General features: G+C 37.2%; 1 protein-coding gene across 1 annotated transcript in view; it reads right to left on the bottom strand.

Annotated features, from left to right (window-relative positions):
* Nucleotides 1-930: 930 nt before the first annotated feature.
* man2a1 (mannosidase, alpha, class 2A, member 1) overlaps nt 931-25,963 on the bottom strand; it is a 40,872-nt gene continuing 15,839 nt past the window's right edge. The window contains exons 7-22 of the mRNA XM_056745203.1: nt 23,266-23,452; nt 22,905-23,082; nt 21,770-21,981; nt 19,010-19,195; nt 18,071-18,185; nt 17,902-17,969; nt 16,328-16,493; nt 15,802-16,032; nt 15,589-15,711; nt 12,598-12,712; nt 9,356-9,489; nt 7,644-7,785; nt 6,133-6,266; nt 5,395-5,592; nt 4,134-4,247; nt 931-2,954 (exon numbers count right to left, since the gene is read on the bottom strand). Coding sequence (XP_056601181.1) covers nt 2,802-2,954; nt 4,134-4,247; nt 5,395-5,592; nt 6,133-6,266; nt 7,644-7,785; nt 9,356-9,489; nt 12,598-12,712; nt 15,589-15,711; nt 15,802-16,032; nt 16,328-16,493; nt 17,902-17,969; nt 18,071-18,185; nt 19,010-19,195; nt 21,770-21,981; nt 22,905-23,082; nt 23,266-23,452 — 2,456 coding nt within the window. The 3' untranslated portion in view covers nt 931-2,801. The remainder of the gene's footprint in view (nt 2,955-4,133; nt 4,248-5,394; nt 5,593-6,132; nt 6,267-7,643; nt 7,786-9,355; nt 9,490-12,597; nt 12,713-15,588; nt 15,712-15,801; nt 16,033-16,327; nt 16,494-17,901; nt 17,970-18,070; nt 18,186-19,009; nt 19,196-21,769; nt 21,982-22,904; nt 23,083-23,265; nt 23,453-25,963) is intronic.

Here is a 25,963-nt window from a genome sequence, read left to right as displayed (position 1 = left end):
TAAAAACAATTTTCTCTAAGCTATATAAAAAAAGGTTAAGGACTATTTATGTCTTACCCCTACTTCCACTACTTTAAAGACAATGTCTATTTACAAAGAAAGAAAGCAGTCGGTGATTTGTGTTGAAAAACTATGATTTCACTCATCTAGCTTAATAATGCATGAGAATTATTAGAACTCAAGTCATATATTCAAAGCTATATTGAGGCAAACATTGATGTGATTCGGTAATGAGTTCACGAGGCATCTCAAGGGAAAGTCAATTTCACTATAAACACAACACTGAAGTGTGCCTTTAAACATTCATATGGTGGAATACTGCAATAAATTGCTCTGAATTCCAGGTAGTCAGACATGGAATCTTAATTCATTCTCTACATGATCAATAGGATCTGCAGCATCACCCTGTTATTATCTTCCTTCCACGGCATAAAAGTGTGTGGAACTGCAGAGAAGATCAGAGGATCACGCAACCCCGGTGATGGGCAAGTCAGAGGATCTGTTGCATTAACTCTTTTTCAGCATTGACTTCCCCCAGGACCAGTGCAACATGGAAAAACATGATATTCATTTGATTTTGTTCGAATTCATAATGATCATTAGTAATAGATAGATACAGCCTAACAGATTTATTCTATTTGGGATTTCTTTGCATTGACATCAATCAATCAGAGATGAAAGATTAGCAAACAAGCATCGCCAACAAATTATAGATCAATATTAAGAACTGCAGTCTTGTAATTATGTTGCAAAGAATTCTAATTCTATTCTAACTCTTTTGTGGCAAAAATATATTAAAAAAGAGGCAGATATTGAGAAGACAGATGTGGAGGAAAAGAAGAAAATATTGCACATAAATGTATGGACAAAGTCAAAAAGGACACAAAACTATATATTGACCATTATGCTTGGATATTGATCAGTCAAAAAAAAGTTTATAAACAATGTTTATTTTCCCCATAACATTCCAGTTAAAGATTCAACAAACATTCATTGGCTAAGATTTTACTGCAACACTTGTAAAAAGATGCATATTCTTTAGTTGCCACACTTTTCAAGAAATAAAGAAATGTTTTCACAGGGTAGAAAAGAATTGAAAGTCCTGATACAGTCACAGACTAATTTGGTCTTAAAAGAAGTGTAAATTAAGCAGCTTATTTTAAAGATAAATTGGAATACAGTGATCACTTCTGACAAGTCAACTAAACATACCAGTCAAATTTAATTAAGAAAAAACATGCAGATTCAATTTAATTCACATTCTAAAAATCACAGTAGCAAATCAACCAATAATCATCCTTCATTACCACAAGTCAGGCGACCAATCCAACTGACCAATTAAAAGACAAAAAATATACAAAAGACACCCAGAATATAACAAAATTAGCCTAGCTTTGAAAATAAGATCACAGAATGAAAAAATGAATGACACAAAACATACAACAGCAGACTCATATCCTATATATTTTATCAAAGATAAGTTCTAAGAACATTGGAAAGTAAATCAGAATCTTTTGCACATCTTAACTTTTAAGGTTTACATCCCGCATATGTAATTATCCTTCAAAAATGCAGGCTAAAAAATAGATCATTATTGCATAAAACAAAAATGTAGATTTGCATAGATTTATTGTGTATGTATATAACACATTTAGCTTCTAGAGGACTATTTGAACTCTTAAACTTCAACACAATCAAAAGAAGTTTAAAAACTATTTTCTGATTAAGCACCCACCGTTTTCAACATCTTAGTTTTATTCATTTTCGAAATAAATAAATAACGACATTTTGGATGGCTTTATATATTACAATATGAATTTAATCTCTTCTCTGGATAATCCAATAATCTCTGGATTATAGTCCCTGAGAAGATTTAATTTATCATCTCTGGGACAATAATGTTAAATATAACTTCAGCACACAATCTTCAGCCGACATAGTTGCACGATCACCCACCCAGCTTTGGTGAATTTATGTTTCTATGGAACCAATTTACAATCCTTCAGGCTGCCTATATATATATATATATAGGTATAAAGCTTATCAATATATAATGCATATATTGGTAAAACAAACAAAGACAAAAATCACATAGGTAACAGTGAAATAGAATTTAAAATAAAATAAAATCTTCTTAATTTTTTAATTAAAAGTTGAATTGCCCAACCAATTTAAATTATAATAAATCCATGCAACTTGCAGTCAATTGCATTGGTAATTCAAGGTACACTTAAATAAACGTAACAGATCTGAAAAAATTAAGTTTCACAAATGTTTCTTTATAGATATTTATAGGTCTTATGAAAATTACAACTAAAACGTGTTTGGATTTTTCTGTTTGAAAACAAAAGCGTTTCTTATTATACCGCATCCATTATGACAGTCACCACCCTGTGAGACTAAGGCACGATTCTGAGTAAAAACTTTGGAATGGCAAAGAAATGAAATAAAAATCAAGGCAAGACTCCTATCAATCTTAAAACCGAGTTGTTTAAAACACCTTTCATACAGGAATGAAAATGTTACTATTTGATCGAACAAGCCGAGCCTTTTTCTTACTCAAGTAACAGAAGGAAGAAACTCTGCGATTCATACATTCCCAGTGCAAAAGATGTCATCTCATAACGATTTTCACGGTCTGTTATTTTCAGATAACCTGAGAGAGCTGGTTGGCGATTCGTGAACATTTGATATTGCACTTTGTTGTGAAGCTTCAGGATTTTGTTGACGATCATTCATCTAGTCTGAAGGCAACAACTCCTAGAGGCTCTTGTGCGAGGAGAGTCAAAAGAGAATGTGGCTCAGCTGAGCTGCAGGCGGTAAGTCCTGATTTCCATAGGTTTAAGGTGGATCTCCTGTGGGTCTCCTTCGCTATTGTGCGTGTGCATCAAAGACAGCGAGGCGGGAATAATGCTTTTCACCTTCAGGTCTGTCAGGAGCTTCTCGAAATGAATCTACACACATCAAAACAATATGTTGATTAGAGCGTATCCTACACGACAGCATGTTCAAACACGAGCTACAGTAACGGCTTTGGAATTTGATATTTCATCTGTAAACAACATCACTCTGAAAGGTTTATTGGAGTTTGTTTCGGCATGTAATTCAACAGGCTGTAAATACCTTAACCCTTCTATGGTGTTCATGTTGTTGTTTCCCAGCGACTGTTTGTTTTTTTAATCAATACAGCCTCCGGTAAAATACTTTACAAATCTTTACTTTAGCCCATTTAAAGGCAACACGGCCAGCAAATACAAATGGTTAATATTTATTTATTACCTCTGAAATATCAGATTTAAAAAAAAAAGGTGCTATTCACTTTTAGTTAGTATTTGTTTATTGCCTCTGATATATCACATTATTTGACCAAAGGTGATATTCTTTTTGTCAAAAATAAAACCTATAATATGGAGGATAAACTTAAAACATCATGAATAAACATAAATGTAGAATTTTTTTACTTTTTGGGACAAATATTAGAAACATCCATAAGGAATTTAATTCGTAAAGTGAATAGCTTGTACTCTTTTATGTACATTTACATGTTAAAGATAAATTCACAGACACTGTTACTGGTAACGTTGGGCATTATTGTTGCATTATTATTTGGCTTACACAATTGTCCAAAAAAGAAACGGCAAACAAAAAATTATTGGAGCAATTTGCGTGGAAAGTTTGTATAGAAATGACAACAATATATCATTGATTCTGCATATCACTGCTGTCCTTCTGAAACCCTATTTTGTCATAAACATAAAGGGTGACTAATAATAATGATTTGTCACTGGATTTTGCATATGCCTAACCCATACAAAGAATTACAAACTTCTTTTTAACTATAACGACACTGAATTACATTATTTAAAAAGTACAGTGTTTTTCCATTTCCTGGAAAACATTATTCGGAAGAACATTGACGATATTAAAGAGAACAATTCGCCTCCTGGTAAATTCTCTCTTTCCACCATGTAAGTTAACCCTGTGATAAAAATTCATGTTGAAATCGAATGGTTCGTAAACGCCTAATGTCTAAATATAGCCTCAAAGTTTTTCCAAAACAAAGTCGTAGTGAAAAGGCCCAAGTGTAATGTTGCCGTGCGTGTCTGTGTGGGCCGTCGCGTGACCTGCTTTACCTTGCCACGTGTGGAGGCACACAGTAGGCCAGTGTTCCGATTGGAGAAGCCGCAGTCAAAGCCTTTTCTGTGCAGTATCAAAGCAGCCTGCTCGGATGGACCTCCCCCTTCCTCCTGTGAGAGAAATGAGACAGAGCCTAAGGCCACATAAACACAACACTGTTTCTTCTCGACACTCACACACTGGGCCAATTATAGAGCGCTGCCTTTCACCCATCAGCTGCAGCCCAGCTCCGCACAGTGAGGTTTCCCATCACGGAGCAATACTCTCCTCCACAACACTTTCAAACGTCACTTTTGACTGTTGCTATTCTGATAGTGTGGTCACATAAATCTGGATCTTATCAATTGGAATTATATGGGTGAATCTCATGAAAAATCGTAGAGTTACCACAAAGTAAAATATATAAAGAATGAGAAATTATATTATGCATTAATACAATTTAGACACTTTTTAGAACAATACTGTAAGAACACACCTGTTATTTTTTAAGTGAATAAAAATGTCCACCACCAAAATCATTTAAACCCACAGTTTTCGTGAGATACACCCATATTTCATGATCAACTGTAAAACAGGAGAATATAGTTAAACAGACATCTCAAGCCCAGCCGAATCTCTCTCACCTCAATGAAACCTGGAGCCCTACATTAACAGGAACAGTAAATGAATCGGCACACACCATAAAGCGCTCGCCACCGAAATTCATCACATTTTTATCGTGCAAAAAATGTCTTCAATGTAATTTATGTTTTAGAAAAGCGTTTCTTTGCCATTTGCTAATTGGCGTCCTTGGGTGGATATTCAAAGACACACAACAGAAAAACTCTCAGGTATTGTGAAATGACAGTATACCGTTATACACTTTTAGGGGGCGTTCAGACAGAGGGTTCTCAAATATGTCTTATTTTACAGCGCGATCTAGAACTCCACCTACAGAATTTAAAATGTTAAACAAATATCTTTAAGATTTCATTTAAAAATTAATAGATAACAACTGAAACCAGATGTGCTTCTTTTTACATCTTGCAAAGTGGTCTATACTCCTACAATCTATAGCAGCGAGAACAACTCTCTCCTATAATCCCAGTTTAAGCATGTATAAAAAAATGACTGCTCAGCTTGGGGAAAACAGACCCTGGAACATCAATTAAAATGTCAATATACTGGATGGCGCTACTAGGAACTGAACCAGCAGTTCTCTGCTTCCTAATTATGAGCTTTCTGCTTCCTCTTTCTTTATTTGACCGAGAAATATACCTTCGACTGGATTGTACGCAAGTTAACCAGATGAACGTCACAGGGAAATGAGGTGCTCAGAGGGTTGTAGACGGTCAAGGGCACATCGACCAAGTCGAGACTGGATGCCATGGAGATGAGAGGATGGTTGAGAAACATAGAAGACATGTGGCTCAGCAGAGATGGATAGCTGTATGGCACGGTCTCCTCTTTCTTTGCCTAAGACAGACATAGAATGGGTATTAGATACCAGCGGTGCACACTGAGCTCATTTTCCTTTCTAGTCACACACTGTTCTTTATAGAAGTAGCACACGGATGAAAATATGTCTAGCTGTGCAATGTGGACTTGCATTCTGCGCGAGACGCTTTACTGGGGAACGTGAATCGATCCGTTTTCTTTCATCAAACCAGAAGATGAAAGCAAATGTTCTTAAGCGAGTTAAAGTTAAACTGTCGATATGTTTTAGCCAGTTATCTGAAAAATAGCGCAGACAGCTAAAGGTAATTCCTTATAGGATCTTCTATGCATGTTAATCCACATAGAAAGGAGGCCTTTTTGCAGTTAAAATTTTGTATTTTGGGTGATTATTGAACAGGATGCAGTTTCGGTGCTAAAATACCGCGCACTACACTTACATTGCACACTACTGAAAGAACCCAACCAATTAGTTTATTTGTCTATTAACACAAAAGTCCTAGATTGTTTTTTAAAGTGTTGAATTTTCCTGTAGTTTAATCACTTCTCCATCCTGCTCACCTCCTCCTCAGAGCTTCTCTTCTCCAGCAGTAGGCGGAAGGAGTTGGCAGTGATCTTATTGTCCAGCACTCCCTGACCTAAACCTCGATTATCATCCTGATTCAGCCTGCGGTCCATAATCACCTCCAGCTGACCTGTGAAATAAACATCCAGGAGTTTCAGAAGCATATCGAATACACTTTCCCAAATCGCTATTTTACATGGACATGCCTGAAACTAGTTTTTACATCAATTGATTTCTATATTAAAGGGGTCATATGGCACGAATACTTGGCATGTTTTTCTGTGTCTTTGATGTGTTATAAGATGCCCGTGCATGTAGTAGACACGTAACATTGCAAAAATGAAAGTTTCGTAACAAAAGTTGCATTCTATCTAAAAGCGAATGCTCACCCAGACCTGCCTGAAACGCCTCGTGTAACCACACCCCCACAAATCTACATCAGTTCGTAGAATGATTTGACTAAGACCGGCCAAATGTTTACGCATGTAAGGTGGGCGTACCTATCAGTACAATTGCCTTTGAACCTGATGTTCCAAAAATGGTAAGAGGCGTTACATTTCCGTCCCACGCTTGCAGTATTCGACCAATCCCTACGCACTGGTTAACTGGCCAATCATAACACACCTCGCTTTTCATAGCGATGAGCTTTAGAAAAAATCCACATAGTGGATATAGAAACATGCACGTGTGTGTGGAAAATACTGCGTTTTTGAACATTAAATCCTGTATACACATTGCATTACATCTAAAACAAACGATAATATTCGTTTTAGCGGTGTCATATGACCCCTTTACGACACAGAGCTAACGTATTAATGTCACCCGTTAGACTGAACTACACTACCAAACACAGATATATCTACAGACACATATATTTTGTCTAGCATTTGTGACCCATTTGTCTGAAACCTTCTTCAGAGGTAATGAGCATCAAAATTAGATTTCGATTTCCTTAATCATTAATCTTAATCTTAATTTGGGAAAGTGTTCCAAAGAACCAGCGGTGACTTCTTCAACCTGTTATGCTGAGTGCTAGCCAGAGTGTTGCCAAACAGGTATCTTTAATGTATTTCATGCCTTTCATCATACTTTATGGCAAAAAGTTAAGGTAAGTCATTTTTTTTTACTTTCCTAAAGAAAACGTGGAAACACAGTTACAACGCCCATTCTCTCCAATGCCCTGGGTATACAGAGGACTGCACGCGTTTCAACAAATTACCTTTTGTCCTAAGAGACTGACATGCAGCCGCATATTTGCTTACATTTGTTTATATTGTTGACCTTGAAATAGTGTGACAGCTTCAAATTTTTGCACATTTTCAATTCCCTAAACCTATTTTCTAGTGTTAATTTACATCTGAATCCAGATCAACGTGGTCTCAGACTTGTAGACCCCGCCCCATACATAGCATCAAAGCCAAATCACATGTGGCTAAAAGCCACACAAACTGAATTTTGATTTCATGGCGTCTTTAAAGAAAAGTTGAATGTGAATGCAAATTCTGACCGCTCTTGAGGCTGGCCGCTCCCAGTGACTGTGCGGTGAGCAGAGAGAGTCTGGAGCTGGAGTCCTCCAGGTAGACCATGCTGGACATGGGGAAGAAGTTTGCCTGCAGGGGGAGCTTAGCCATGGTTTTCCTCGGCTGCACCTGTAAAAACAGCCCGAGGCATGTTTAGCACTGCGGGGTGGAAAACCACTAAAATACCCCCATTCGGTGCCCTGATGACAGTGTGGAGACACATGTGAGGTGAAAACACTGCAAAATATTGAGCTTCTTTGGGTGTGTGTGTGTGTTTTAAGGCGCAGATATTCCACAGTTTTTATTCATGAGGCATTCGTTTTGTGAAGTCACTTAATTAGTTTGGATCGAAGAAAAGCACTTAATCCTGGTTAAGGCCAGCAAGACATTACCGGCTAATGAAATGCTACATTAACATAACAACATGTCAGAGAAAAGTGAAAGTTAATGATATGAATTGACATTTATTTGTTTTAGTCAGCCCTGCAGAACACACTCTAATCTTTCCATAATTAATTATTTGTCAAGAAAAAAAAAATGACAGACTGACATTTACATTATGCTTTCCAAAAAACAACAACTAGGCTTATGAGTGCTATCAACCAATCTCAGACAAGACTGTCAAAACAATCACTTTAAATAAACTGACTTCTTTGCTAATATTATATGTCAGTAACCAGAATTAGCCCAGATACTCATATCTATCAAATTAATATTAAACAGACCGCAGCAATTTGTTTTGCTTTATGTGGGCATGAGTAGTACGGAAAAATTGCCTGCAATAAGCAATTAATGGCGAGAAAAATCCTGTATCATAGAATTAAAACGTTAAGACATGATGTTTTTGGATTAAAATAAAAAAATATTAAGCAAGTACATCACCGGCCGTCAGTTATCTTTATATGAGTAAAGTTTCAAACAAATTAGTCAACTGCAATGCTATGTTTCAAACAGAGATGGCGGCATAGAGTCAAAAGTTATGATAAGTAATTTTTTTGTATGCAATACCTGGTACCAAGTTCCGGTATCACCCCCCAGTAGATTATATGGAAAAGGTTTTGGCTAAATGCCTGAAAAAGTCTAAAGTTAACAAAACCACTAAAAATTGTCATGTTTTATTATACGATATAAAACACGTAATAACCCGCTCGTAATTTTTTAAGCTTTCACGCGTATTAAAATGAGCAGTTGTTAACAAGTTGCTAAAAGCGACTACAGTCATTGTCAGGGACGTTAAACCTCATCACGCATAAAAATTGCAAATATAATTAAACATGGGCACAAATCTAAAAAACGTGGATGGGTTTTCACGCACTAAGTAATATGTGTAAAATGATTTGAGACGTTTAAAACGATACTAACCGCAAAGGAGTTCAGGAAACAAACTATAACTAAACCATTGGCATGGCAGTACTACACGTGTGTTGTGTTGACACGTTGGACGGAAGGGGGGTGGGGTTCGCTGTAACTCATTATCATTTAAAGAGACATTCACTAAAATGGGTAGCTATTAGCAGAGCTGTTTTTGACGAGACAAGAAGGGTTTTGTTTACACCGCCATTGAGTGTTTTTAAGCAAAATATGTTCCAGGCATTTCATGAAGACCCTAATAAATCACACCAACTTGTTGAAAGTGGTCATTTAATGAGTCCTTTAATGTGTGTAACCGTTAAAGAGGAGAAACATATTGAGCCTCTACCTGGTATCCATTGAGGTCAGTAAAGAATCGATCCTTGCTGTTCAGATCTGATGTTATCCTCATTGCAATTTCACGGTTGGTTTCGCCCCTTATATCTACAGTGTTACAGATCTCCACAGACTGGCCCTCCACACCTACGAGAAGGGAAACGGAGAGGGTAAAAACATGCTGAAAGAGCAAGAACAGGAAGAGAATTCTAAACATCTGTTTCCTCCAAGTCCTGAGTTGACACTTATAAAGACGTCCTCATAGACAAATAATAAACATTAGGCTGATAATTCACAAAACAGCAGCTCATTTACTGTTTGGTATTAAGCGTGCATAATCACATACAAACTGCCAAACTGTACGTTTTCCAACAGTGCCTCATTTGTTTTTCATTGTTACTTTAGGAAGTTGTTTGGGTTTTTTATTCTCAATGGCATTCTGTGAAGGAAACCTCGTGAGGATGTGAGCAATTCACATTGACCAATTACAGTGAAAGAATCTGAAAGGTTATTCAGACACAAAATGTATTAGAATAATTACCCTTTGTGAACAAGTCGTCCTAATTCCTGTCATTAAATGAAGGAAACCATTAACCAACAACCAGGAACACAAGGTTGTTTAATAGAAAATGACCGGTTTAAACATTTCCAACGTACTGAGCGAGAACATAGAGGAATGGTTACCGTAGGCATTATTTGTGGTAGTAGTTTGTCAGGTGTGTAATTTCTGCTTAGTAAACGATAAAATTGTTGAAAAATACTCCTATCCATATCTAGGGTAATCGACCAGCTAGCAACATGCTAAAAGCCCCGAAATCCTTTGTGTGATTCTTTCAAAAAAACGTTAATGCACATTATCAAACCAACCCAGAAAGGGTCACAAACAGACCGTTCTACCCCCTGGTGCTCTTGATAAAGACATGAACGTTGTTTTCATTTAGCTTATCTACATTTACTTCCTTAGATAGCTCTACTTTTAACTTTCCATTAGAGCTTTTCTTTTGTAACAAAGATTCATTCCTTAAATTGCTTGAATAAAAACTTCAAATAAAACTCCCTCTGTTCTTTAAAAGATACAAATCATATAGAAACGATGCGAAAAATCATCCTTGAAAATGAAAAATGCTGAGGGTTTTACACCGGGGGTCAACCGAAAGGAAGTTTCTTGGGGTTATAATACTGTCATTCCTCCACTGCGTCTTTAAGCAAAACAAACAGGAGAAACAAATGTTCAGCACAAAGGTCTGGGCCATTTTCAACCTTCTATAAAACCAGCTGTTCAGTCAGGACGTGCTTGTCTGACTGATATGTAAAAAAAATCCAGTACCCATTCACTTCTATTGTATGGACACAAAACCAATGCAAGTCAATGGGTGCCGCCGTTGTTTGATAACCAACATTTACATTAACCAATAATAGAAACTTTCGTGTTCTGCAGAAGGAGGAAAGTCATACAGGTTTGAAATGACACGTGGGGGCGGATGAGCAAATGATAACAGAATTAGAATAGAAAATGAGCGTAGAAATAAGAATAGAAAACTATCCCTTTAATTTCTGTGGGCAATATCCTCAGACGGACAGTGAGCGGTCTGTGGGCGTTCCGTCAGGGGTTCAGAACTCTAAACACCTCGATGACAGCAGAAGATGTCACAATTAGCCACTGGTAAACCCTCAAGAATCTCATTTGTGGGCCTGTCACATTCCCCGTGTGTAAACAGAAGGGAAGTTATTAATTTGAAAACATCTCTGACATTTCCCACCGATTACCCATCACATATTTTACAGCTTCATTCAGGCAGCAAATCAATATAAAGCTCATCATAACAGAAGAACACCAGCCAAGTATAAAACGCCATCTTGGAGTTGAACTTCATATTATGTGACACCAACTTTTTCGAATTATTGTACAAAAGTGTTTGAAAGGCCAATTTATCAGATGATGCTCAGTCATACTCTTCATCGACACAGTTATACCCTCTTACACTGAAGAACTCACAAGCCATTGTCCTGCCCGGATGTCATTTGAACTTCAGGATTCTATCTGATATCCCCGTCCCACAAAGGCTGATTGTTATTTGTAATGATTGCTGATCCAAGAGTCTATGGGCTCTATTTGAACGATCTAAGCGCATGGTCTAAAGTGCAGGGCGCAAGTGCACCTAGGGTGTTTCCGAAACCACTTTTGCTTGTTTAAGGACTGGTATAAATGGTCTAAATGGGTTGCCCCTATTCTCTTAATGTGTAATGGGTGTGTTTTGGGCACAACATGCAGTAAACCAATCAGGGCCTCATCTTTCATTCCCTTAAAGAGCCAGTTGCATTCGCGCCATGGCGGATTCGCTTTTTTCATGGGAAAGATTGGGAAAACGCGTGAGCAGACCATCTACTGGACCGGCCAATTTTTTTTATTTTTATGTACACAATAATAATCTTTTACATTGTAATCCGTTAGCTTTAATATTTGTCACGTTTGTGTGCTGCTGCGCATCCCTCTGTGTGTAATAAACAGAATGTATGGGCGTTTTCCACACGCCTATTTGCGCATTTACTAACGCACTCTTAAAATAACCTACAACATATTGCGCCATTGACTTTAGACTAGGTTTAAATTTGGTATATGGCTGTTATGTGTTCATTGAATTTGCCCAGTGGTTCTCTGTTTCTCTCTCTTTAGTCTGTCTCCCTCTAGGTTGCGGTGTGACCAAATTGAATGGAGTTCCTGATTGGACTGTTCCGTTCCAGGTATTGTTTTTAAGGGCAACTTTAAACACTCCTCAAACAACGTGTTGCAGGACGGAAAAATGAAAACCGCGTCGGGTTGAAACTAGCAAAAACACTGTGTGTACGATAGGGCCCTATGCGTCTTTTGAATCTTTTCTTCCTTCAGCTGCGTATGAATCGCGTTTTAATTCAATCTAATTTGATTAATTCAATATTCTGTTGAATCCCTCTTCTTACTTTAGCAAGCACATACATACGTAACATACTGCTGTGTTAAACAGGCAGGGGGACTGGTTAAAAATATGCCTCCAGATTGTCTGCAATCTGTTTTGTTTTGTTCTGTTGCGCTGTCTGTCAAGGTTTTCAAACACCATAATGAATCCCACACGAAGGCCTTCAAGAAGTGTCTGATTAGGGGACGGGTGAATCTTACATGGTGTCTTTAAGAATCGATTGGTCATACCAGCAGCCAGTAACCAGCTGAATATACATAAAGAAGTAAAAGGTGCCTATTGCTCAACCCTCCGTTCTTACCTTGAATGTTGTAGAGTCTGAGTGTGTGTGTGATGTGTGGAAAAGTAGTGGTGACTTCAGAAAAAACTGGCCCTTTGGTGACTCGAATCATAGTCGGCTGAGAGGAAGAGTAAATCTGTGCGAGAGAGGGAGAGAAAATCAATGTAAATCCAATCACGCTCAACGAAATCCCCTCAGAGCATCGCTAGCAAAGAAAGAGAAAGAAATAGATTCCATGACAAAACTGCCTAATGTTATGATGAAAGAGCGAGTCTGCCTCGTATGAGGTTTCATAGGTTTTCTAGTGGATATCACAAAGTTATGAGCATTGACCCAACATCTGTTATACATTCGTAAGTGTAGTCAGTGAGCATCAGGGAGTGACACACTTTGAACTTGTGAGTTAAAGTGAATGTTCTGCCACTCGGCTCTGCTGTTCTGCTTCAACATTTTTGACAGCTCAATCATGTACTGTAAATGGCTATTCATTTATTTGAAATATGTATATATTGAAATTTAAATGATCAGAGAATGTCATTTTTACCAATATTGAACCATTTATTTCTTTACCTGAACCCTTAATGATAGTCCAGACATCAGAAAAATATTTGACTATGCAGGAGTTCAGGCCCGATTGAGAGCAACTGGGGCAATTGTGAGTATTTCATGGTAAGGTTGACCTCCGCATGAATTATCCAATAATAATCAGAGCTGGGGAGTAACGTATTACATTAACTCCATTACATTTTCTTAAAGGGACAGTTCACACCAAAATAAAAAGTATTTATTCACCCTGGAGTCGTTACAAATCTGTATAGATTTCTTTTTTCTGATGAGCACAGAGAACAATATTTGGAACAATGCTTGAAACCAATCAGCTGTCATTGACTACCATAGCAAGGAAAATTGGTAGTCAAAGTGCCCCAGAACCGTTTGCTTTCCTACAATCTTCGAAAAACAGAACGCAAGCACTTTTTACAAAGCACAACAACGGTTTGGTTTGGCATTGTTCCAAATAAACTATACTCACAAAAAGTTAGGGATATTCGACTTTCAAGTGAAATGTCAAAATTCAGCTAAAATGCACTGTAATCTTTAATCCAGTCATTGTGCCTATGGATGAGCAGCACAGGTCTGATTTGTTGTAACCCTGCATCCCAGAAAGGCAATAAGTAGACATTTTTTGTTGTGGTATACACACCACTGTGGTTAGCTTTTGTTTCAATAAATTGTTTGAGATGAACAGTGTTGCGGTTTTCCCTCACAATTGGGCTATTCTGAAAATGCCGTTGCAGGACAAATTATGAAGCCGCGGGTTGCGGGTCCTAGGGCTACTTTCATAATGTACTGCGGCCGCCAAAAACTTTGCTTAATTTCTAAAGATACATTTTAATTAATTGAGTTTCTTAATGTGTATTCATACTCCGAATGAATACCTGGCAACCCGAGGACCGGACCCATTCTCAAAAGTGTGGGGAACAACCGAGAAAAATATAGTGTTGGTATTAGACAATGCATCCAGATAATGTTTTTCCAATGTTTCATCAGGTGCATGTCACGTTGCAAAATGAAAGAAATCAGTTATGAGTGTACAACAGTTGAGTCTTCCGGCTGCCAAATATCACGTTTGAGTAGCGCATTATCTGGATGTCTAGAAAAACGTAAACATTGAGATGCTTGCACACATTATACATTATGCAATAAATTTAACCATGCTTATTTCTTAAGCAAGTTGCATGTCTAACGAAGAGAAAACACGTTTCTCGTCCATTTCCGTACGTTGCCTCGAGCACACATGGGATCTTCTTTAAAGCAAAATTTCTGCTATGAATAACTCACCCTATAGTTGTTCTGAACATTTCTTTGTTCGGTTGAACACAAAGATATTTGGTAGAATGTTAGCTACTGAAAATTATTTGGCATCACTGACTACCATAGCAGAACAAAATGGTGGTAAAAGGTGACCCCCAAAAGACTTTTGTGTTCAACCGAACAAAAAAATATATACCATACCTAGGAAACCATTCAGATAAGTAATTATAGCAATATAAACATCATTTGGCAGTTGTAAACTTTGAATTGAGCAAGTTTTCATTCCTTTTAGGCAGGTTTTGAGAGGTCATGGGGCTGGAAATATTTCTTGGACCTGGCAACCCTGGAGATTCGCCATTAAAGGTATTCAGCTGGTTACTTAAAGGTCCAGTCAGTGTGTAATTTTTTGGAGGATCTATTGACAGAAATCCAATATAATATACATAACTATGTCTTCAGAGGTTTAAAAACAGCTTTCAAAATAAAGCGTTATGTTTTTATTACCTAAGAATGAGCTATTTCTATCTACATAGACCGCGGGTCCCCTTCCATTTAATTCGCCATGTTCTGTCAGCCGTCGTAGTGTTTCGAACGGGAGGGGAGAGTGAGCGGTTGGTTGCAATTCGTAGTTGGCGCTAGATTTCACTGACTAGACGCTAAATGCCTTTTTAACCTTTTTCCATATATTTCACCCAGATATCCCTAGTTGTGTTAGTTGTGTATGTTCATCAGAACAAAAAAAATCTGACAGATTTTAACAACTTGAGACTAAGTAAATGATGAGAGGTTACTAAGGTTACTTCATTTGAACACGTTAAACAAAATGTAGTGCATTTCAGGAATGGAGTCCTTTTTGCAAACGAATCACTCTTTTAAGTCAATTATTTTCAAAGAATTGATTCAACTAATGTTAGAAGGGTCTGAATTGGTTCACCAATCAGTTTGAATGATTTCAGGCCGCTGCCGCATTGAATCGTGTATTCTATCGTTTGCCAGTCATGAAGAAGACGCCATAGGTGGGCAGGGCACAGTTTGTAAGACCTGTTCATTGCCAGCCGAGTTACACAGTTATGTAGTCACAGAAATGTACTATTGATTACATTCATTTTTTGCATGTATGAGCTGCGTGAGAGTGCTAGTGATAACAAGGCAACTAAAATGCACAGATCTACACACCTGGATTCATTTACAACATCTTACCGTTGCATCTCCGTCAGGCAGAAACAGGTAAGCTCCACTTTTGTCTTTTTTGTTGGTGGTGCCGTACCACACAAACTCCACCTTGACCTGGTGCTCTAAGCCACCTTCCTTCAGCTTCACTCTCTGTATTTTACAGACATGTTCTGGTTGTTAGAGAGTCATTCATTAATGATTACCCCACAATACCCTAATAGTGGCAATACACGCTCTAACCTCTAAAAGACCAGTGACCGTGGAGATGGACAGTTCCAGGTGAGAATTTTCTATTCGAACAGAAGAGGCATACTGGTGGTAGGACTGTCTGAAATGCTCCAATCCGCTGACTGAAATGTCCCTGCCTTCCTGAGGAAACGTGTATTTGGAAGCTTCAGTCCTCTGCTCCATTCCTTCAGTCAGATGGTACACACTAAGACCCAGCGGAGCTGCATGAGCTACAAATGACAACTGCAGAAAACAATACATTTGAAGATGTCAAGGTCATGCAAAAAGGTGACAGGCAACTAAAATTCGTTTTTTTTGTTCATTTTTTATTCAATTACCATAAACAAAAACAAAACACCTAGTTTTTACGACACGTATTTTCAAGAAGTAATACATTGGGTAGTATTATAGGAATACTAATTGAATAATTAAATACAAATATACTAATAGATATATTTTCATGGTCAGATCTGTTGATTTTCCACCACTGATGATGTAAACAATAAGTGTGCATCAATGCAATATTTCAATATCTCACCTGGAATGCATCAGTAGCAGCATTGGTGGCATCGTTCCATAGTGCACTGACCTGAGCGGGAACTACAACACCAAGAGAATCAAGTACACGTACATGAAGGGTGTTCACATGCAGCGTAACCATAGATGTCCTGGCCTGTTCTGTGGGGTTATAAACCACAACCAACCTGGCAGCCACAAATAAAAACACTTTTATTAGTTAATCTACTAGCATAAGCACCAGGGGCCGAATGCACGAAACACTCTTAAGAAGAAATTTCTTCTTAATTGCCAAATGTTTTCTTAAATTCTAATTTAAAGAGTAGATAACATGAGATCATGAAAATTAATGTCATGCAGTGTGTAATGTTGCTGTGTTCCGAAGGTGAATGAATAAAGTTATTGGCTTGGAAAAAGGGGGTTGACTCTGGTTAGTCCCTGACTACGTTTTGCTAGGACTGCCCGCGAAAACTTCACTCTTCTCCCCCAAACACTGTAGTTGGTGAGCCTCATTCATGGTAGACCAATCACAGCAGACTAGACCATCTGACCAATCACATCAGACTAGGCTTGCGGAAAGGAGGGGATTAGGGAAATTCGCGGAACGAATCATTTGAGAGTGAAATAATAGTGTTTTTACACCTTGAATGTAGATAAACTTGTTGTTGGACACTCCATAAACCAAAGTAGGACCTTAAAACTCCCTAGTTACAACTCTTATGGAAAAAGTTAGGAATATTATGTATAAAAAAAATTCTCAAGATTGATCCTAGGAAAATAATAAGGCAGAATCCAAATTCTCGATATAAAAGCTGTTGTAAATATCATCTTAAAATTAAGACAGCCTCTCGGTTGTCTTAATTCTAAAAAGGTTTGAATTTTTTACGTTCACTTGCCATTAAGGAATATTTGTATTGATATAATAATGATGAGGTCTAGCTCTCTAATTTCAGCTTTTATTATTGCTTTTCAGTGCTTTTTACATTTATTCTGCGACAAAGTGACTTGAAACGCAGAGGGTCACAAGAATTATGGCATAGTAACACACAAAAGGAATTACAAAAAGTATAATATTTTAACACTTGCAAACATTTTATCGAACTTGCGATTGTAATTGCCGTTTAACACATCACATGGTTTTATATACAGGCTGGATAAACATATACAGTTACCACATGAGCAAGCGAGTGTAATCATCGACAAAGAATATCATTTTTATTTTTAATACAAAAATTTAGATTTAAAAAAAAATTAAGAATATTTGTGAACGTTTGATGAAGTTTTTGAGAATTGCACTTACGAACATTCTTACAAACTTCCTATAATTTATCTTAAGAACAATCTTATATTATGTCTTAACACCGTGTCTACACCGGAGACCCCGCCACATCCAGTGTTGACACAATTAAAAATTGAAATGGTTTCGAATGGGTTTCCAATGTCTATTTTCGTGTCGCATCACGCCGGTTGTGTCCAGGGTAGACACGGTGTGAAAAGAGTTTCGTGAATCCGGCCCCAGGAAGCCATTCTCAAAAACAGTGACAGGTGATGTTGAAACAAAACAAACAAAACAGCTTTAAAGAAACAAAAAGTTACCTTGGCCTATCGTGAATCTTAAGAACGGTTTTCCTAAGCAAGGCATCTTGAGCTGGTTGAGCATCATCCTATAATGGTGAGTAAGAAAATATTGGATCTGTTCAGATGTGAACCACCAGATTTAGGTCTAATATCAGCACTTTGTGGATATACAGTGTAGAACACTCACCATTTGAAGAAAGGGATTTGATGGATCATGGCTATATGTTTGTTTGTCCTTGATCACCAACCAATGGGCTGAGCTCACAATGATTCGCTTCACATTCATAATGGAGTGAAACAACCTTTTAAAAAATATAGAAACAGTTATGACGTTGAATAAATCACTATCATCTATAAACAGAAAAACTTTTACAAGGCCTGACTTGAATCCTTGTTAAAGCATTATCAACATTTACAGATGAACTAATGACTTTACTAGCAGTTTAACACAAATTTTTGGAATGGTTTGGTGGCCCTAAACCTGTTTATAAACAAAAAATTGAATTTATTCTATTGAAAATCTGTGGCAAAAATCATTTGTTTTTTACATTATCCAAAGACAACGTACGTACGTAAAAAGTGAGGATGTGGGTTGCATTGTTTAATATTTAACTTTTGTTCTGGGCTGGTAATACAAAAGATGGAAATTTGAGACCCTGGACAACGAAACCAGCCTTAAGGGTCAATTTTGATTTTTACATTATCTGAAAAAAAATAAGCTTTCTATTGACATATGGTTTGTTAGAATAGGACAATATCTGGCGGAACAACAACTGTTTACAAAGCTGGAATCTGAGGGTGCAAAGAAGCTATATATTAATAAAGTCACCTTTGAATTTGTTAATCTGAGGCACTGTAGCAGTCCATCCACTCACAAAAAGAAAGCGTTTATACATTTATGGTAGTAAATTTATAAAATATCTTCATGGAACATGATCTTTCTAAATGTCGTAATGATTTTGGGCATAAATAAAAATCTGTAATTTTTACCCCACAAAGTATTTTAGCCGATTACTAAAAATGTTCCCGTGCTACTTAAGACAGGGTTTGTTGTCCAGGGTTACATTTAAACAACAGAAAGGGTAATTTACTAACTATATAGATTGTTTCAAGTAATTTGCTGTACCTGGTTCCATAGTCCACAACCACCCAGTCTTTGCCGGTGCCTGTGATGGCATCATGGTGCTGAAAGAGACCCAGGTTGCGTCTGGCTTCCGTCAGTAATTTGTAGTTATCACCGGCAGGGTAATTGGTGGGTTTGTCATACTTCTGAATGTTGGCCATGGTCAAAGAGTAGAGGATCTCAGCTGCCCTGCAAACAAACATCAAGAGATGTTCTCTCAAACCATGCTGATGGACTGTGAAATAAATATTTTGTTTTGATATGTTGATGATTTTCCTGTGTTGTGTGGACTTTTACTTTGTTTTCCTGTCTCACCATGTCATTTTGTAGTTCTTTGTCGTTTCTTTGAGTATTGGTTCAGCGTAAATAATTTTTGCCCGCTTGTTATCCCATGTATACATTTGTTCTTGGTTATTCGTTTTATTGGGTTAATCTGGTTCTTGTCCTGTTTGATCTTTTGATATGTTTCTATTTCTCAATTTGCCATGTTGGTTATGAGTTTCTTTGTTTTGATCTTTATTTCAAAGCTCAAAATGGATCCGCAACCCTTGCTTGAATTAACCTGTTAAAGGGCTTACAATTCGAGATTAGTATGTGAAACTAAGGATAATATTCAGTAAATGTATAATTATAACAAAAATAATAAATAACTATTATGGTAGTTGCTGCTGTATTTTAATATAGTATTTTTATTAAATTATTAAATATTATGAATCTATTAAATATTATCATTAATATTTTACATTAATGTGTGACATTAAGGACTACCAAGTGAAATACATTTATGTTATAATGATATTAAATACAAAAAAACAAGAAAAATAATAACACACCTGGAATAATTTATTATTATATATATTTATATTATACGTTTGTGGTTTATATATTAATATTATTATATATTTATATTTCACGTGGTAGGCCTTAATGTCACACACTTGTCAAATATTAATGATAATATTGAATAATTAAGTTAAAGTTTTTTAGAAAAGCAAAAATGACACAATCTAACACTTATTGAAAGTAATTAAATTTTCTAATTTTACCATCTTAAGAATTTTTGGATGAGGTCAACAATGAAAAAATGTACAATACAATCTTAATGATTCATAAAACATAGCTCATTTCATTATAAAAATATTTTGTATTTTATCTTATTGGGTTGAAATAGGACCTTAAACATTCAGCTGTGTGAAAGGTTTTATTGACACTTCTTTGTCAGCTTTACAAACAAATCTCCTGAGTGAGTACATCGCCAAACTGGAACGACATTTCAAAGTGACTAGCTGTTTAAATTGGTTTGGTTTCCATACAGCCCTTTCAAATCCGATGTTAAAGCCAGCAGATCAAAAAAACGTTTCTGTCTCTCGTTCACAGGAAGCTCTGCAAGCAGCGCACAGTATTAAGACAAAAAAAACGCACAGTACGTGTGACCTACATACCTCACATAAAACAAACGTCTCCCATCCGTTCAGTTGTGAACACTGGCTTTCATAATTAATTAAACACTGAATGACCTCGGACGCAATATCGCTAATCTAATGCGTGCGTGTTTGTGTCTCGGAATACATTTGCACATTTGTGAATGTGTGTAATTGAGCAGAGCTTAACAAAAGTTCTATTTGCAGCGTGAAAGAAGTCACGGTGTAGAACGGTGAAACGTTTAAGGGCTGCATACTGATGAACGCCAACATTAAGATACCCATCAAAATGCAAATACGGTGTTAAAGAGAGTTCTCTGTATGCGTTGGCTGAAGGTGTATACGATCTATTCGCATGTTGTGTACGGCCACCTTTAAGAGAACAAGGTGAGGGTGTACAATGCATCCTGAAAATTCACATCCCTATCACGTTCCTACACTGAACAATGTTCTGACGTCCACTCACTGACGTACACGCATAGATATTAACAAACGATTACATGACGTAATGTTTCAAACAAAGTAGTGTGCCATATACCATATACAACAATAAAAGAACAGCATGGAAATCATGGGACGTGTACAAAAATATCCATCACCGCCTGGGCACATTTTCATAAAACCTGTTAGTGATAAAAGGGTTTAAGGGTGAAGGAGTTCAATATTGTGCTCTTTATAGACAACTTTCATCATTATGAGCGAGTTGAAAGCGGTGATTTGACGTTTATATGCAATTAAGAAAAGAACAAGTCAGATATCCAACAGCGTTTATGCCTTTAGTTGCAGTCTGTGCAGAAGCACATTGTAGAAAATCAATACGTAACACCATCACAACTTCTCATTATCCAGAACCCAGCAAATAAATGAGAGCTGCACATAACATTTAAAAAGTTGCAAGAACTTTTTCTTTCAAATGACATATGTTAGTGATAATCTTTTGTAATTGTCCCTCACAGAAATCTATTATTGACCTTCAATTCATTTAAAAGCTGTATATAACTTCTTCATCGTTCATGCAATTGAGGTCAATGAGAGCCAGTTACCAACATTCTTCAAAATATCTTCTTCGTGTTCTGGAGAAGAAAGTCATAGAGGTTTTGAATGATAGGAGGGCGAGTAAATGATAAACGAAGAATAATTTATGGGTGAACTATCCCTTTAATTCGCTGTGACCTCATCACTGGCCTCATTATGACAATACAAACAAGTCATATGATCTTCTGCTTTGTGTGTTAGGCAGAAGCATACAGTGTTTAAGACAATAATGTCTGTTAACGAAGGCATCCATTAGTCATATAATGATAATCATTGAGGAGATAAACGCATGCGCTCTTGACATTACCTGATGTATGATTCCAGCATGCGGTCCAGACGTTTATAGAAGGGTCGTGATGTGAAGTAGCCGCTCCAGTAGTGGTCATCACGGTCAGCGTAAGTGAAAAAGTCTCCACTTACTACGGGTAGGGCAGGCGTGCCGACTCTCGTGCCAGCTGTATCCAAGCCAGTGTTTTTACGCAAGGCATTAAAATAATCTGAAATGGTGCCAAATTGGGCCTGCGAATGAACCAAATCAAAGTTAGGTTAGGGACTGTTTTAAAAAAAAACTAAGTCAATGTTGTCCATTTCCTGAAACTCATGATGTTCCAAACCATATGGTTCTCATACTTTGCTGAGCAAAAAATATTATATAAACAACGGCCTTACAATTTCAGAACAAATAAATGTTCATGGTCTTGCTGTGTTCAAAACTACATATATTTATATTCGTGGATAAAACGAAGAGACCATTACTAATGTGAATTTAATCAGCATTTCTAGATGTATTGTGGCCATTCCAGTCCATTTCAACAAAATCATCCAACAGCAAACTGACAAGACGCATGAAAACTGTGATAAAAATCGAGGTAGTCACGTAAAACATTTTTTCCCCTAAATATATGTAGATATATTACTGTTGTACTGCTTAAACATGAATATGAACTTGTTTTCTTTGTAGTATTTGAGTTCTAAAAAACACAGCATATTTCTCCTGTTTTTATTTTCCACAAATAAATGCAAAAATAAATAATGTTTTTATTTGAAATATGGATACTTTACACAATTAAACAAAAATGTACTTAAATTTACTTACCTAAACTCATATATAAATCGTATAAATAGTCAATTCAGAAAAAAAAGGAGAAATAAAAGTGGTCTCTAATTTTTGTCCAAAGCGATATGTGTAATGTATCTACATCTTTGAAAAATGTAGGAACCGTCAAATTTTTTTAATAAACTGAAATTAATAGTCCCAGCTGCGGTTTTAAAGTAATGAGCCCCAGGACACGCTGCAATATATCATCTTGTTTGTTGCATGAAATAAACACATACATGCTAGGACCGTGCAGCGAGTAAATAATGATAAATGTAAAATGTTTAAGCGGTTCTTTTAAATCGAATATTTAAACAAGATTTAACCTATTCCAATCATACCAGACCTTGACGTGGAGCTCAGGGTGAGAATTCATGTAGTCAAAGAGTTTTTGGTAGTTCCCATATTGTTGGTCCCATTCCACAGCTTCAGTGTAACGGAAGTCATCTCCAAGCGGAACCAGCAGCACCTTAGTCCGATACAGCTTTGATTTCTTTCTGTATTGGTCCAGAAGTGTCATAGCTCTACACAAAGAAGAGTAAACTTAGTGAAAAAAACGTAAAACTGATCAGATTTGAAGGAATTGACTGCATGAATAATTAAAAGCCAATTCCACCCATGCAGTGCTTTGAATTTTAAAATAATTGTATGTGGTCCCACTCAAACATGTTGTCTTTAGTGTCAGTAGCAGGAATGTACATCTGTACCTCTCTTGTACATTATTATCTGTGATGGCTTGAGGTGGAATTCTCCACGGACAGCTGACTCTTCCTCCTGGCAGCCGCTTGAAGTCAAACTGGCAGCAGATCTTCGGGTCAGGCCCGCACGTATGGGGAACATCGTAGCTGTAGAATGGCATCATGTGACACAAAATGTCTGACGTTGCATCCTGATCTGTAGGGAATGCAAATGTAACAAATTTGAGCATGTGTAAGATTGTTTGTCTTTGTAGAAAATGTTTAACATTCGATTTGCTCCGAAACAACGTGAGATTATGACAACAAAATAGGATGACTTTAAGATCAAGTAGCCGACACGTTTCTCCACAGTTTATAACGTCATCTTCTTAGACAACATATTTTGCCATTTTAATTTGCAGCTGCAAGACAAGGCTTACGTTGTTTACCCTTAATTCCCATTTCCAATCTTGTGAAGAAACGCAAGCCGTTTTCTATCACAGCAAAACCATCCGGTTTCAAGGCAGCAAATCATGAAATTACCCAGCAGCGTCAAAATCAAATCCCATTTTATTTGCCATAAAAAATATTCAATTACCCATTCAGCACGGCGTGCACGCCAGAGTGACCTTCATAAAAGCCACACGAATAAATAATGCAGGATTTTTCTTTAGACAAGAGAGCAGATGTGAAGCACGAAGCAGTCTGGCTGTCTGGTAAATGGTGATATATGGAATTACATAGAGCTGGAAGTTAATTCAACTTGGCACGGAGTGTACGCTTTTGCAGCCAAAGGAATGATAATCATATTTGTTCAGTAGCGTCTACGGTCCGAAATCTAAGTTACGAGTCCATTTTGCCAGTGTTTTAACACTTGGTCCAGGGCAAAAGATTGTTTCCAGAACAGATGCTGTCAGACAACAGGAAACAATGGTTTGTGGGTGGACGTTTCCCAGGACTCCTGCTTTGTTTCCTGCTATTAGAAAATCTTGGTTCACATTTTGCAATTGTGCTTCAAATAAAAGCCATTTGGTTTAACACAATGCAATAGCATTAAAGGAGTAGTTCACTTCAAAATGTGCCCCATTCACTTTCCATAGCAGGAATAAAAATGACAATGCATAGGAAATGGAGGCAAATTTTGAAGTGAACTACACCTTTAATTGTTACTTAAAGGGATGGTTAACGCCAAAATGAAAATTGGTTCTGTCTTATTCACCTTTTATTCATTGTAAAGTTGTATTCTTTCTCCGCCAGAACATAAAAGAAGATATTTTGAAGAATGTTGGCAACCAAACATCATTGGCCCTCTTTGACTTCCATTGTATGAACGCACAGACATTGAGACTTTTCTCAAAATATCTTCTGTTCCACAGAGGGCGAGTCATACAGTTTACAGTTCTTGTTGTTTCGAATTTGGAATTTTGGGTGAACCGTCCCTTTAAGTCTACAAAAAAAGTCTGCTGCACATTTCCTCTTTGTACACGTCAGTGGTATTTGCAACTACTCAAATACTGTCAACGTGCAACTATATACAGATATTACCTCACAGCGACTGTTAAGCCGTATCTGATAGAAACTGAGGTCAGAGCCCAGGGTGCGTGATGGACCGGTGCGCCATCCTTAATTTGGCTCTAATTTCCCCTCTAACTTCCTGCGCGATAACAACTTCCTGAGCCTCTGGCCATGTCGAGGAGTTTGATAAACTCAGGCAGGCAGAGGAAAATGTTGGACTCCGAGCAGGATGTTTCCATGAATAAGAAATGTAATCAACTGCAAATCAACAGTACAAGAAATAGCATCGCGGACCAACAATATCGCATGATGCTACTGAGCTCCAAGCGTTTTTCTTGGGGCAGGTCATTACAGACCTTGTCAAAAGCTCAGTTTTGTGCAGTTATCAGTCAGTGCTGAACGACCTCCAGTTGTGGAGATGAATATCTGGAATGGAAAAGAGCTTCTGCTAAACGCGCACGTGCGATCGCAGTTGAATCCGTTACAACTGCTTCGGGGCCAGCAGCTCCAGATGGTGCATAAAAAATTGGATTTATCTCTCATCGACCTCCATTTCTAAATTGTGTGGCTGAAATGTAGCACCCAGGGTTTAATCAACGTAATCGCTAAATAAAAGATGGATTCAATCAATGAGCGGCACAGACCAGCTTGTGTGATCAAAACTGGCTTCTATAGAGATTTCCAATCAAACGTGCGAAACCCTTCAGATGCAGAGCACTCAGTTCTGAGAGCAGAGATATTTCAGCCAAAACTATTTTGTCATCATTTACTATGATGGATTACTTGCTACATTTCAGGTCTTCTGATGCCATATGCTGCCTTGCAATCGTGTCTTTATGATCATACGAGACTATGCATATAAATGCCAACACAATGTTACATTTCCATGCAAATGGCAACCTTAAGATGACAAACATATACTGATAGGTCAGATGTCAGTATTTGGTGGTTTAAATACCCAAGTGCAATCTCAAGTTTTTAAAGCATTTTTACTTGTGTTTTTAAAGCACACAGTCAGGCAAGTCAATTCAATTGTCACATCCATAACAGAATTGTTACATCCATAACCTTCCATAATAAAATATAGTTACTATTAAATGTTCTATGTCGAGGTCATGTCCTCGCCCATTTAACCCATTTACTCACCCTCATGTCAATCCAAAAGTTGTATTAGGTTCTAGGTTTCACTTTATTTTACACTACGTGTACCTAT

This window comes from Triplophysa dalaica, chromosome 4 (assembly GCF_015846415.1).
Source record: "Triplophysa dalaica isolate WHDGS20190420 chromosome 4, ASM1584641v1, whole genome shotgun sequence".
In the NCBI taxonomy this organism is placed as follows: domain Eukaryota; kingdom Metazoa; phylum Chordata; class Actinopteri; order Cypriniformes; family Nemacheilidae; genus Triplophysa; species Triplophysa dalaica.
This window is presented reverse-complemented; position numbering and strand designations above follow the sequence as displayed.